The sequence below is a fragment of the Fusarium tjaetaba genome (genome assembly GCF_013396195.1).
Source record: "Fusarium tjaetaba strain NRRL 66243 chromosome Unknown NRRL66243_c0000063, whole genome shotgun sequence".
Taxonomy (NCBI): domain Eukaryota; kingdom Fungi; phylum Ascomycota; class Sordariomycetes; order Hypocreales; family Nectriaceae; genus Fusarium; species Fusarium tjaetaba.
In genome coordinates, this window is record NW_023501259.1 from 22713 (window position 1) to 36118 (window position 13406).

Below are 13406 nucleotides of genomic sequence, written 5' to 3' on the forward strand. Positions count from 1 at the left end.
ATAAGAGAATAATGCAGTCAGACTGTGTAACTTGGAAGGAGAATTAGTAGTATTATGAACACAAGATCAAACAACCATTCTCAACTTAAGTTTATCCTCATTAATAATCTCATCCTTCTTAGCAAGAAGCTCCTCCATATCCCATGGGCAACTCACATATCTTCCACCAAGCCAATCCCTGCGCTCAGAAGCTAGCCAAGCAATCGTATCACCAGCTATATCTGGCCGATGAGGAAGTGCATTCCTGACTGCTTCAGGCGCCCCTTCGGTGATCTTTGTTTTGATCGCTCCAGGGTTGACACAGAGAGCTAAAAGTCCCTGTTTTCCGTATTCGACTTGCAGCGACTCCGTCCATCGAAGCACTGCGAGCTTGGAGATTCGATAACTTCCGCTACCGGGGCGGACACTCAGAGCTCCTGATGACGATACGTTGATAATGGTACAAGAGCTGCCAAATTTGGAATAACGCGATAGCTGTATGGGGAGGAATGCGCGTGCCATGTTGAAGAGACCTCGGATATTTACTTCCCATGTTCGCCAGTAGATGTCAGGGCCAGACTCAAGAAAAGGCTTGTATGGTTCCATATGCGCGGCATTGTTGACAAGAACGTCCAGTCGCCCCTTGAACTCTTGAGCTATAGAGTCATACATTGCTTTGACACTTTCTTGGCTCGAGATGTCAACTTTGTCAACCAAAACCAGAGGCTCTTCGCGATTGGCAAGTTTCGCAGCTGATTTCAACTCGCCGATCATGTCATCAGATATATCGTGTAGATCGCAACATGCAATTCGAGATGCTCCTGCGAGCGCGAAAGCTGTAGCAGTATCATATCCCACTCTGCCTGTGTCTGCTACACCAGTCATGAGGATATGCTGACCGGTTAAGTCCAATTTCAAAGGTGAAATGTAGTCGTAAGAGTTAGCGTGGTGGGCGACTATCAAGTCAGCGCCGACGGGAAGGTTCCTTACGGTTGACATGATCGGACACCACTTGTAGGTAACGATTGAAGCATTGACAGGGTTGGGGATATATAGCTGGGAAGGGGCAGTGTTTTTGTAAAGGTGAAAGAGTGCAGGACAAATGACGTAGGGTGATTTGTCTCTCGGTCTTGAATAACCCGATATCTAAGACCTAAAAGGAGTACCTATACTGAAGCTAGAAGAAGATAGTTTAGCTAATTGACTGGAATTAAGTTAATATATTAAGTTCTAAATTTAACCCTGAGACTTCTATCTATCTATAAACTTTATTCCTTACAACACAGGCTTCGGGGCATTTTTCTTAGCCCTACCACCAAAGCCCCAGGCTATCTGGTGAGCAATCTGGATGGAGGGATTCAAATCATCAGCCCACGACCAAACGAGTCCGGTGTTCTTCTGGAACAGACGACCTGCAGCTACTAGATCTAATGGGGTGTCGTCTTTGCCGCCCTGGATGATCTCCTCGGCAAGGGTGCCTGTCTTGATGCTACCGACAGTGCTGGCAAGGAGCTTGTCCCCAACAGACCTCTTTACCGCTTTAGCAAATGGAGCCTGGTAACCGGGACCAGCAGCAACCTTTTGCATCTTGTGGATACCACCGCTAGAAACATCAAGAACATCAACCCCTCGCTCTGCCAAAAGGTGTGCAAGCTTAATGCTCTGCTCGAGATTCCAGTTCTCTCCCTCGTACTCAGGGTTATTGTCCAGCCAGTCGGTAGCACTGATACGAGCGAACAAGGGCATATGATCGGGCATAACGGCTCTAGCATCCTCAACTATTTCAAGGGCAAGTCTGACTCTATTCTCAAAGCTCCCGCCGTACTTATCGGTTCGCTTATTGGTAGCAGGGGACAGGAAGCTTGAAACGAGATAGCCGTGAGCAAAATGGAAGTCGATAACGCCAAAGCCAGCCTCAACCGCTCGACGCACTCCGGAAACGAAGTCCTCCTTAAGCTGCTCAATCTCTTCGATAGTGATAGCACGGGGTGTAGGATACCCTGGAGCAAAAGGCTCATCACTAGGGCCCACAACGTCATCGGGCCATCCGCCCGCGGCCTTTTCGGCGGCAAGTCCAGCGTCTAACCACGGAGCAACACAGGACGCCTTTCGACCGGCATGGCCAATCTGGATACCGATGAGAGAGTTGTTGGCGTGTGCAAATTCAACGTGCTTTCGCAGTCCTTCCACGTGTGAGTCCAGCCAGATACCCGAGTCCTCAGGTGTGATACGGCCTCGTGCTTGAACAGCTGTGGCTTCAAGCATGGCGAAACCAGGGCCACGCTGGGCCAGTCCACCATAATGGGCGAAGTTCCAGGGCTACTGAAAGCCGTCGCGGGCACTGTATTGGCACATGGGACTGACCCAAATGCGATTGGGCATCATGATGCCACGGATCTTGATGGGCGTAAAGATCTTTGGTAGAGAACCGTTGGGGCCGCTCAAGCCGAGGCCGGGAGCGGGGAGCTGCTCGGGGTTGAAGTATTGAACTTCCTTGGCAGGGACATTTTGAACGATCTCCTTGTTTGCATCTTTGACTTCAGAGCCGTTCTGTGAGGTCAGGATAGGAATGGCCTGAGAAGGTTGCTGTTGCTGGATAGTCATATTGGCACTTGAGTATTGGTGATGAGAGACCCCTGATTGTGAATGTATAACTGATTGTCTTCTTAGATTCTGGAAAAATTCGATGGAGCTAATCCTGTCTTAAGTACCTGGCTTGATGCACTAGCCCACCTTCTGAGTTTTTATGGCAACGTTATGCATATGACTTGACGAATTCGATTCATTACATCTTTCTTACTCATGCTTAGCCTATCACCTGCTATAGATACTTATACGTAACGACTTATGGGACCCTGTTTGGAATCAGTCTTTAAAGAACGGAACCAGCGTTTGGGACCATGGATTATCACCCTCAACTTGGTTCCATATCCACTTTCATTCAACACTTTTCCAGCACTAAATCATTTTCGGGGAGAATACGGAACCATCCGAGCTAACTCCCCGAAGCGACTGAACTCTTTAGAGCTGATGCTCAATCTTGGCAAAAAGATTCTTCGCAAATTCAAGAATGATTACATAAAATTTGCCATATGTTATGTCCCACTGCTAATCACTTTAGTTTGGAAACAAGGCTGTTCAGAAGGCTGATTACGTGAAGTTTACAAGAGTCTGCCATACTCATGGGAAGCCACCAGGTCATTTGCTTCAGCATCTTGGACCCTTCCCACCAATCTGACCAGACAACGGCTATAAAAGACAGTATTCATATTCTATAATTTCTAGTCACAATCCTTTTTTCTAGAGCCAAGTTTCACAATGTCTGCAAATCTCAAGCACCAAGCTGCCACTGAAGCGACCCCTTTCGCCTTTATATGGCGTCAACTCTTCCAATCCATTCCCTCTATCCCAAACACCGTGGATCTATCTGGTCAAGTCGCTCTGATTACCGGATCCAACATTGGCCTTGGCTTTGAAAGCGCCCGCCAATTACTTGCACTTAATCTTTCACATTTAATTCTTGCCGTTCGATCTAAACAGCGAGGAGATGCAGCAGCCAAGAGGCTCCAGGCAGAGTTTTCCTCAGCACAGATTGGAGTATGGCTCGTTGATATGTCATCTTATGACTCGATTATGACTTTTTCAAAGCAATGCGAGACATTACCACTATTAGACATCGCCATACTCAATGCAGGTCTAAGCCAACCGACCTACACAAGGGCAGAGGAAACTGGCCATGAGATCACTTTCCAGGTCAACTATCTCTCCACAGCTCTCCTCGCTCTCATTCTCATTCCGATCCTCAGAGAGAAACGTGGAACCACATCACCAGCACGACTGAGTCTTGTTGGATCCGACACATCATATTATGCAAACTGGAAGGGCAGAGATTCCGAACCTATTAGAGAAGCAATGGATAATCCAGCTTCTTTTGACTCATGGGAGGCCTACAAGACCACCAAGCTTTTGCTACTGATGTTCACATGCGAACTCAGTAAGCGCATACCCTCAAATGAAGTTATTATCAACGTATCGAATCCCGGCGCATGCAGAGGAACACAGTTTGGACATGCGGATCGCTCAATGCTGGAAGAAGCGGTTCTATATGTTGCATCATTGGTTCTTGGACGGACTGCTACAGTTGGTGCCCGGCAGTATGTGGATGCTGTGACGGTTCAAGGCGCCGAGAGTCATGGTAGCTTTATGAGCGAGGGCAAAATCAAGCCGCGAGTTTCCCCGAGCGGTCATATATGTATCAAGAGTTATGCTAACCATACCTTTCTAGATTCCCACCGATCATGTATGAGCAATGTGGAACAGCACTTCAAAATGCGTTGTGGGATGAAACGATGAGAGAGTTGGCTTTTGCAGACTTGAGAGTGTTCTAGCCTAAACTTGCAAATTATGTAGTGCTATTTTCCCGATAGGCGATTGGAGTTATCAATGTTTCCTATCCTGAATTACTCCTGGGCCGTTGGATTCCCCGCAATAGTTCCAAGCCAGTATTCATCCTGATCAGGATGATCCGTCCACTCATGATCTTCATCCTCTACATACAATCTTACAATCCTTCCGTCGGGGTCCTCACAAGCCATGACCCAACCCTTGATCCCTGTGAAGATCTTACTCCTTCTCACTCCATGCGCATCCAGCCACGCTCCCCACTCCCCTAGGTCTACGAGGGTACCCACGCCCCATGTGATAGGATCCCAGCCCTTCCGCGCTTCAGCTTGCTCGGGGACGTAGCGTAGCTCGATTATTAGCTTGGTGGGCTCGTGCGTGAGCATAATTGCAAAGAGCTTGTGATCTGGGGTGTAGTGGTTGTATTTCAGGATGCGAGTCATGGGGAAAATAGTTTCATAGAATTTTCCAGTTTCGAGGATGTCATTACAGGGCAGTTTGAGATGATTGATTCCACTAAACGACTGCGGTTTCTTGGGCCGTGGTTGAGACATTGTGACAGATGACAGTGAAAGGAAATGGGGATTGCTTTTTGAAGTAGACTGCATCTGGGTCACTCATTGCTCTTATATACTTTCGAACCGAGACTTCCGACTTGTATATAGATCGGCATGAGAAAAATAACCGCCGCTCGCGACGATCAATGATAGCGAGCCCGAGATGCTAACCTTCGATTTTAGCGCGCTGATAATGACATCAGAAGACGTCTTGCTGACGCTAAGTTCTCGTGCTGTGTCAAGGTTCTAGCCACGGGCCCCATTTCACATAACACAGACAACTCGCAATGTAAAAATTGTACCAGGGCCTTCACTGTGACAGAATTTGAGGTGATAGTGATCTATAAGTATGCCTACGAAGACTTTGACACCAGAAATGCTGTTCATGTTTCGTTGAGGCGTCAAAAGCTTTGAGTATTATTCGGTAGCTTTATAAAGACATTATAAACTGAGATCAGCAGTAAAAGAGAGTTATTTCATGTATAATCATTCAGTAAATCTTAACTTCCAGGGGCTCCATATTACCTATCTGAGCTTTGATGAAATCTCCCTTCACAAGCCATCTGTTTCCATGAAACCGAGCAGATCCAGAAGGTGTTCCCGTCATGATCATATCTCCAGGGTCTAGAGGCAGTAACTGGCTCATCTCAGCAATGTACTCTGCAGGACTCCGAATCATTTCGCTAGTAGTCCCATCCATCATCAAGTCACCGTTAAGCCAGAGTCTAAGAGGAACGTTATTCAGATTCCCAATGCATTCTTTTGGCCAAAAGATGGGCCCGCAAGGTTTCATTCCTGGTTGTGCTTTGCCGCGTATAATGTCCACCAAGCCTTGAGGACCAGTCTGGAAGAGATCGCGGCAGCTGAGATCAAGGCCAATAGTATAGCCAGCGATAGCCTCTGCAGCCTCCTCTGCAGTCGCGTTTCTAAGCCCTTTCCCCATCACAACTGTCAACTCGCACTCCCCGTCAAACTGCTTAGTTGCCGGTGGAAAAGGAGCTGTCTTCCCCGGTCCCACGATGGAGCTTGTAGGAGGACAACTGAAGAACGGCATAGGATCCCATTTCTCAGTAGAAAGGCCCATCTCTTTCAGGTGACTGGCATAGTTAGCCCCGACTGCAAGAAGCTTGTTAGGGTAGCGAATTGGGGTATCAAAGTTTGCTTCCTTGAGTGGAATTCTGTGCCTCATGAGTTGCCCGTCCGGCTGAGCAACACATGATGCCAAACGTTGCAGCGAAGAGTACGCTGAAGACCAATCCTGGAGAAGGCTAAAGATGGTCTGACTTTGGAATGACGCATCGAGCGTTGCTAGCGGATATACCCATTGGTCGGTGACCATTGCGGCTTCGAGATCGTCATGAGCGTTTCGAATAGTGGCGAGACCAAATGATGCCGTATTTGATGACATTTTCGACAAGTATTATAGACTGTTAGCTCTATCGTTGAGTAGATAATAATGTATCTCCTTGGAATATTTGTCACTTTTTGGAACCGATAATGGCTTGGTCTTGATGCGCGTTCTAAATACTTTTGCCAAGTGAGATCAGCAAAGACAGCGCCACAAACACCGATATGTCCGTGGCTCATTCACCTCACGACGCGACAAAACATTATGTCTGGCCAAAGATGGTCGACATTGGCTTCCTCAGCTTAGTGTCAAAGTAGAAGCGGAAACGTCGGGACCGCTCTCGGCGGCTTAAGAGAATCATGTGCCGTCAAGTGTCATCCTACGATGTTGGTTGGAGGCTAACGCACGAGGGTGCTTGTCGATCACTTTTACGCATGCATGACCTCTTTGGGTCTAGTTCTTACACCGGATGCGAGGCCTTTCTAGGCTCATTTGGGGGCACGGTCGTCGGTGACACACTAGCCTCCACTGTACTAGATTCCGACCCGCGTTGAGGATGATCAAAACGCATCAAGTTTTCCAGTAGGGGCTACAAATCTGGATATAAAATGGCGACAGGAGTCAAACTAGAAATATCACTTCACATCTCGTTCTGTCATCAAGCGAAAGATTCCTCAGAATGACTAGTTTCGTTGATTTCGATAGCCCAGGCAAGACTGTCCTGAAGCCCGTCAAATTGGCACACGTTGTACTCCGTACCAACAATTATCTGCGTCTCTCATCCTACTACCAGACCTTCCTCCAAGCCCGTATCAACTTCGAAAATGAATTCATGCATCTCCTTACCTACGACGATGAACATCACCGCATTGGTATAGTCAACATGGACATCGCCAACAAAGACCCAAAGACATGCGGTCTTGAGCACATCGCCTTCTCTTACTCATCCCTCACTGACCTCGCCATATCCTATCTTCAGCGCAAGGAAAATGGAATTGAGCCGTTTTGGTGCATAAACCATGGCCCGACTACCAGTTTGTATTACCATGATCCTGATGGGAATACTCTAGAGCTGCAGGTTGAGAATTTCGATACGTTGGAGGAAGCGACGGAATATATGAAATCGGAGGCATATTTGACGAATCCGCTGGGTGTCGACTTTGATATGATGGATTTAATCAAGAGGATTAGAAGCGGGGAGAGCGAGAAGAGTCTGAAAGCGAGGCCGGCGAGTGGGCCACGAAGCTTAGATACCGGCCCAGCTTAGGTAAAAGATCAGATGAATTATTGACATGCCAAACCGATTTGTTGTCGAATCCAATTCTCAATTCGGTAGGTGAAGCTTTTGTGTTCAGCCGCTACTCGCTTCTCTTGCTGAAGAGCCCAGCATATCCCACGAGTATAGCAGACAGTAATCCGTTCTTGGGCTAGACAGAGCGAGCCGCAGTCGTCAAAATGGATTGAGGCTAATAGCGGGTTGATCGACTCGACAAGAATATCTGATATACGTGATATGGCGGTTTGTTGTGTTTCAATCTCATGTTCGAAATCGGGTTGCCTCAAAAACATGTTTTTCATCGCAAAGAGAGCGTCGATCAATGCCGACCTCAAGGCTAGTTCTCCATGGTAGAAGAACGACATCTGGTGCGCAATGAACGACTCCTTGTAAACACAGACGTGATCTGTAAGTGGGATAGAACGTGCTATCAACGCCTGCAGAACATCCCTATGTTCAGCAATTTGGATACGCTTTGGCACCCATGATTCAGGGAGGCAGGCCTTCCATTGCTCATACTCTTCCAACTGCACCTGGATCCTGATGATCAAAAGTGACAAATCTTCCCAATGAAAGAAGCTAAGATCTCGAGTCATGGCCAGGGTTTGCTGAGCTTCAAGTTGCATCTTGCAGAGACTATATCTCGGCACGGAGAGATCCAGCATGTCGATACAGGCCAGTTGTACTGGCAGAGGTTCGAGTCCGAAGCCAAGTTGTCTCACTTGCAAACGGTGGTTAGCCATTCGATAAAGGGCAAGGCCAACGTCGGATTGAATCTGCTCAACTCCTCTGACTGCAAGCAAATACTCGATCGCATCATTGCGAAGTCTGAGGGGCTCTTCTCTGACCATGAAAACAACCTAGAGTTGTTAGTTAGAGTTACAATACCCTCTTCTATTCCCTCTTAGTGTATTTACCTCAAACATATCAATGGCCATGATCCCCATCAATGTTGCATCATCAGCGAAAATGCTATGGTGCACCATCGCCTTTCTAACAGACTCCAGCGCAGCCCCGTATCTAGAGAATGCCATCTGCTTCAGGTTCCCATCACAGCTCATGAGGTTCCCACCATTGGCTAACGCAAAAGCTTCAACCGCAAGGTTCAACGCAGAGGCTGGAGCAGCCTTTACTTTCATCTCGGGTAGCAGGTCTAGGTACCCAGGGTGCTTGAAATCGGTACTAGGTCTCGAAACCCATTCCGCGTAGAACACATCCAGTATCCTGTCCTCGAGCCTGTATAGAACAGGGCTAGGGATACTCAACCAAGCTTTCTGGTCAGCTAGATTCCATGGTTTAGCAAGAGAAGGACGGGGCTCACAACCTTGTCGGGCGTCAATGCTCAATACGCGTAAATCATGGTGCGTGTCCGTACCGTAGAGAAGAAGTCCATTCGTTGCATGTTTTGAACGACGACGAGCCCGCTCAGAATTTACTTTGGCCGTTACATTTTGATTCCGCGACATGTAGTCAGCATCCGACGCATATCCGCCGCAAGCGATTTTGCGCCTCGAGCAAAAGCTACATGTCGGTCTTTTGAGGTCGCACTATAATGATCGTCAGCTGGGATGGTTTACTGTAGGGTCAGTGGATCTCACCTTAGTCTTGGCGGTTCTGCAAGGTAGACAAGCTCGGGAAGTAACCATGATGCAGCTTCACATCCGGAGTAAGCGAAGCCAATATTTCCAGTCAAGTCTGAACCATTTATCGAGGCCAGAGAGAGTATTGGGATGACCTTCTGTTGTTGAAGATGACAAGGTCTCTGGCGAAGAACCCATCGGCATTTCCGGACTAAGAAATGCGAAAACTCGAGACTCCCCGCTCCGAATGCCAGCCTCAGTTATGCCCCTGCCTGTACCTTGATGTCATAACCACGCGCGTAAGCATTAAGGTTTCCGACTACTGCACACCAGGAATCCAAGGTAACAGGCAGTAGGAATATTTTTGAAATATGGTTACACAAAGAACACGTGAGTATTGAGATATACTGCTTCAAGACAACATGTCATGATACTAATTCTTAATGAAATGCGCTGACCAAAAGTATAATATATTACGCCTTGCAATAACATTCCAATGCCACAGTCACTGAAAGATCCCCATTGCAAATACATCTACTCGAGAGTATAATTTATACTCACCGCCGCTACGGTCTAACACTACCGGTGGCAGTGTCTTTAGCAGCTCTTCGCCTTTGTGTTGGGTCTGAAGCTTCTTTTGACCCCTCATCGTATCACAGTATACAGCCGTTAGCACCGCCATCGCACAGCGAAACCGAGGTGGCGCACTCGCGGTCTATGATTCATTCATGATACACGGTCACCTGCCACAAATCCGGCTATGGAACCCGATCACGCCCGGCTGTTATGGGATTAAGTTTCGATGATGATAAGAAGCACTTGGATGACTAGACCTAAATTCTATCTATCCTTGAATCATCAATATGTGTGGGCACTACCGATCACTTTATGAACAGTTTCGTGAACCCGCTGTAGCCCTACCGAACAAGCCACGAGCAATTCAAGGTCCGTTTCAGGATGAAGCAGAAGGAGGAGCTGGTCAAGCCTGGCTCTCTTTGTCCTTTGCCCGCGATTTCTCGCCGTATCGACCCCACCAAGCCGCGCACCTCTACATTGAAACCAGATGGCTCTATCAACAACAACGACCGAGTAGACATTGGACCAACTCCGTTGGCGTTCAGTGAGTGGGAGCAGCTAGGTCTACAGCCGCCCCATCTGCCGACCATGCGCGCCTACCGCTTGCAACGCATCTGCGATCAACTGATCACCCGCAACCTTGGTGGCATCCTCCTGTTCGATCCTCTCAACATTCGTTATGCCACCGACACTACAAATATGCAGCTGTGGACGGCACATAACCCTGCCCGGGCCTGTTTCGTTGCGGCAAGTGGCTACATGGTGCTATGGGATTTCCACGGCTGCAAGCATCTTTCCGCGCATCTCCCTTTGATCAACGAAGTACGATCTGGTGCCTCATTCTTCTACTTCGAGACCGGCCCCCGCACCGATGAACATGCCCTGCATTTCGGCACACAAGTTGATGAATTGCTACGAAAGCACGCTGGAGATAACCGCCGGCTAGCCGTGGACCGTATCGAAGTTACTGGGTTACGCGCCCTCGAAGCTCAAGGGATAGAGATTTGTGACGGGCAGGCCGTCACTGACCACGCACGAGTGATCAAGGGTCCTGACGAGATCCGAGCTATACGCTGTGCCGTTGCCTCTTGTGAAGCTGCGCTCGGCGAAATGCGCCAGGCCATGCGCGCTGGCGCCACCGAAAATGACGTCTGGGCTGCTCTACACGCCGGCAATATCCGACGTGGTGGTGAATGGATTGAAACTCGTCTTCTTAGTTCTGGACCACGCACCAACCCTTGGTATCAGGAATGTGGTCCACGGGTGCTTCGCGATGGAGACTTGGTGGCTCTCGACACTGACCTTGTAGGTGTATACGGTATGTGCGTGGATGTGTCGCGCACCTGGATCTGTGGCGATCTCGAGCCCACGGCAGAACAGAAACGTCTGTACCGAATCGCTCACGAACATATCACCGCCAATGCCAAGATGATCAAGCCTGGTGTGAAGTTCGCAGAACTGACGAAGAATGGTCATCGTCTACCTGAAAGTTGCCGCGCTCAGCGCTATAGCGTCATGTTCCACGGTGTGGGGCTGTGCGATGAGTACCCGTGCATCCGTTATCCCGAAGATTTTGACTCGTATGGTTATGAAGGAGAACTTCAAGAGGGCATGGTGTTGTGCGTTGAGGCTTATGTTGGTGAAGTCGGCGGCAAGGACGGGATCAAGTTGGAGAACCATTTGCTCGTGACCGATACGGGCTATGAGCTACTGACTCATTACCCATTTGAAGAGAGTTTCCTGCGCGACTGATCCTGAGTGCTTGGTAAATTTTCCTTCCCTAGATCTTACCTTCAGAGGTTCATATGTCATGGTCTTCGTTAGTTTGAATGATAGTTCAGTAATAAGTAAATGATTTAATACAGAAATAATTTATTTAGACTCTTATAATCTCTTTTAGATAGGACGGAACTTGAGTTCAACCCATCGCAGGGGAACATAGAGAAGGGCTGCAAGAACCAGCTCAACCTCAAACCCAATATCGCCAGTTGTCTTAGCAATAGGGCCTGTATACCATTCTTGCGACATGCACGGAACTGTCAAACCAAAGGCAATACCCATAGCACCAATCGCCGCAAGCCCTGTCGGCAACTTACTAGGCTGGTCCCAGTGATCTGGATTGTACCTCGAGAAATCAGCTCCTCGGAAGACAAAATGCTCGGTACCAATAACGGCCACATAGCCTGCAGCCCAGTAAGAAATGAGATACATCAGGTTCTCCAGACTGTCGAAAAATGACTTGGCTGCTTGTATCGATACCGGGATGCCCACAACAGTATAGACAATGGTGAAGAAACTGCGTGGTATCTTTAACATGAAGGGGGCCAACAGCTGGAAGTTGAGTGAGATGCAGTATATAGATGCTGCGAGGTTTCCAATGACTGACAGAGACAGCAAGACGGCGACGAATCGGCCAAAGCCTCCAGCGGGGAGAAGCATCGCCTGCATGACACCGCCCACGGTGAATCGATCGTAGCCGTCTTTCCAGGACAAAACGTTGGGTGTTGCTCCGCCAATGGCAGCTCCTAAAATCATAAGAGACACCACAGGGAAGAATATTCCGGCATAAGTGTAGGCAAAAATACGCCAAGTAGAGACTTTAGGATGGCAGTAAACGGAGAAATCAGCAGCCAACGCCTGTGGTAAACATTCAGTCATGATCATTATCAGAAAGGGGTGAGGGGATTTGTTTGGGATAAGCTTACCGAAAAGGGAATGATGAAACCTGCAATAACACCGCCGTAACTAACAATTGTAGATGCCGATGCTGCTGGCTGTTCAACCTGGTTGCTCAAGTGCTTTCCACCGACACCAGTGGCGATGATAATGGCTACCAGATTGAATATCCACGAATAGCGCTCATACTGATGGAGGAACTTGTATCCAATGAAGGATACCACCATCGCAATAATGGAGATGATGACAATTCCTACAGTGCTGTTGATGGAACCACTTGAAACCGCAGCAAGAGTCGAGCCGCCTGTGACAGCACAGATTATGCCAAAACCGGCATTTGTACACAAATTGAGGATAACCATGATGACTATAAAATAATATCTAGAGCAGCAGTTGTAAGAAGATGTACCATGCAGGGTATATGAAAGTCTTTGAGGTCTTTACTTACCCAAAGGTGAAGCGCGAAATAAGCATCTGTCGCAGACCAGTCCGAGCGCCGAATGTACTACAGTACGCTGGGAAAACACAGCATAGCAAACTGAAGAACAAGATGAGAAGGGAGCACTCCCTCAGTGACAGACCAAAGCCCAGAGTTCCAAGCATGCCTGTGACGATACTGTAATAAACACGGTGATTAGTCTCTGTAAATTATGATGTGCATTTCTCAGACTCACGGCAGGATGTTGACGTTCATGGTGAACCACATAAAAAATATGTTGATGTAGCGAGTATCAGTTCGCTCTTCAATGGGCACTGGTTGCATGCCTCGGGTTTCTAATCCCCATCTTCGCAGTCGGTCGAGCCATATGGTTGAAGGGCTTAGAACCTGGGACTCTGCCTCGGATACGTCTACAGGCGGATCAGCCGCGAGACTGTCTGACTTTTCTGACTTGTCCATCTTTGTGACTGTCACTCGTAAATGTTACTACTGAAAAGTTGAGCATTAACAAAGATGCAGGCGTATGAGGTTGAGTCGGATATCAAGGACAATCATGAGACACCAGCTCGATCAT

At 48.2% G+C, this 13406-nt stretch overlaps 9 protein-coding genes across 9 annotated transcripts; 3 read left to right on the forward strand and 6 right to left on the reverse strand.

Annotated features, from left to right (window-relative positions):
* Nucleotides 1-66: 66 nt before the first annotated feature.
* On the reverse strand, nt 67-978 carry FTJAE_3155 (NADP(+)-dependent dehydrogenase; the record flags this gene model as incomplete). Its single annotated transcript, XM_037349422.1, has 1 exon — nt 67-978. The coding sequence occupies one exon, from the start codon at nt 976-978 to the stop codon at nt 67-69; it is 912 nt and encodes a 303-aa protein (XP_037209547.1).
* A 276-nt stretch (nt 979-1254) lies between these two features.
* On the reverse strand, nt 1255-2583 carry FTJAE_3156 (NADPH dehydrogenase; the record flags this gene model as incomplete). Its single annotated transcript, XM_037349423.1, has 2 exons — nt 1255-2298; nt 2344-2583. The coding sequence occupies 2 exons, from the start codon at nt 2581-2583 to the stop codon at nt 1255-1257; spliced, it is 1284 nt and encodes a 427-aa protein (XP_037209548.1).
* A 714-nt stretch (nt 2584-3297) lies between these two features.
* Nucleotides 3298-4367, forward strand: FTJAE_3157 (short-chain dehydrogenase reductase family; the record flags this gene model as incomplete). The annotated part of the gene is made up of 3 exons (XM_037349424.1): nt 3298-3576; nt 3628-4133; nt 4265-4367. The coding sequence occupies 3 exons, from the start codon at nt 3298-3300 to the stop codon at nt 4365-4367; spliced, it is 888 nt and encodes a 295-aa protein (XP_037209549.1).
* A 72-nt stretch (nt 4368-4439) lies between these two features.
* Nucleotides 4440-4934, reverse strand: FTJAE_3158 (40S ribosomal S3 protein0; the record flags this gene model as incomplete). The annotated part of the gene is made up of 1 exon (XM_037349425.1): nt 4440-4934. One exon carries the CDS (start codon nt 4932-4934, stop codon nt 4440-4442), a length of 495 nt encoding a protein of 164 aa, XP_037209550.1.
* Nucleotides 4935-5427: 493 nt separating this feature from the next.
* On the reverse strand, nt 5428-6345 carry FTJAE_3159 (bifunctional 4-hydroxyphenylacetate degradation enzyme; the record flags this gene model as incomplete). The annotated part of the gene is made up of 1 exon (XM_037349426.1): nt 5428-6345. The coding sequence occupies one exon, from the start codon at nt 6343-6345 to the stop codon at nt 5428-5430; it is 918 nt and encodes a 305-aa protein (XP_037209551.1).
* Nucleotides 6346-6964: 619 nt separating this feature from the next.
* On the forward strand, nt 6965-7552 carry FTJAE_3160 (Glyoxalase Bleomycin resistance dihydroxybiphenyl dioxygenase; the record flags this gene model as incomplete). The annotated part of the gene is made up of 1 exon (XM_037349428.1): nt 6965-7552. The coding sequence occupies one exon, from the start codon at nt 6965-6967 to the stop codon at nt 7550-7552; it is 588 nt and encodes a 195-aa protein (XP_037209552.1).
* A 17-nt stretch (nt 7553-7569) lies between these two features.
* Nucleotides 7570-9207, reverse strand: FTJAE_3161 (negative acting factor; the record flags this gene model as incomplete). Its single annotated transcript, XM_037349429.1, has 3 exons — nt 7570-8421; nt 8479-9108; nt 9160-9207. 3 exons carry the CDS (start codon nt 9205-9207, stop codon nt 7570-7572), a joined length of 1530 nt encoding a protein of 509 aa, XP_037209553.1.
* Nucleotides 9208-10098: 891 nt separating this feature from the next.
* Nucleotides 10099-11469, forward strand: FTJAE_3162 (Xaa-Pro aminopeptidase; the record flags this gene model as incomplete). Its single annotated transcript, XM_037349430.1, has 1 exon — nt 10099-11469. One exon carries the CDS (start codon nt 10099-10101, stop codon nt 11467-11469), a length of 1371 nt encoding a protein of 456 aa, XP_037209554.1.
* A 144-nt stretch (nt 11470-11613) lies between these two features.
* Nucleotides 11614-13291, reverse strand: FTJAE_3163 (NCS1 family nucleobase:cation symporter-1; the record flags this gene model as incomplete). The annotated part of the gene is made up of 4 exons (XM_037349431.1): nt 11614-12354; nt 12423-12774; nt 12842-13009; nt 13068-13291. 4 exons carry the CDS (start codon nt 13289-13291, stop codon nt 11614-11616), a joined length of 1485 nt encoding a protein of 494 aa, XP_037209555.1.
* Nucleotides 13292-13406: the final 115 nt, after the last annotated feature.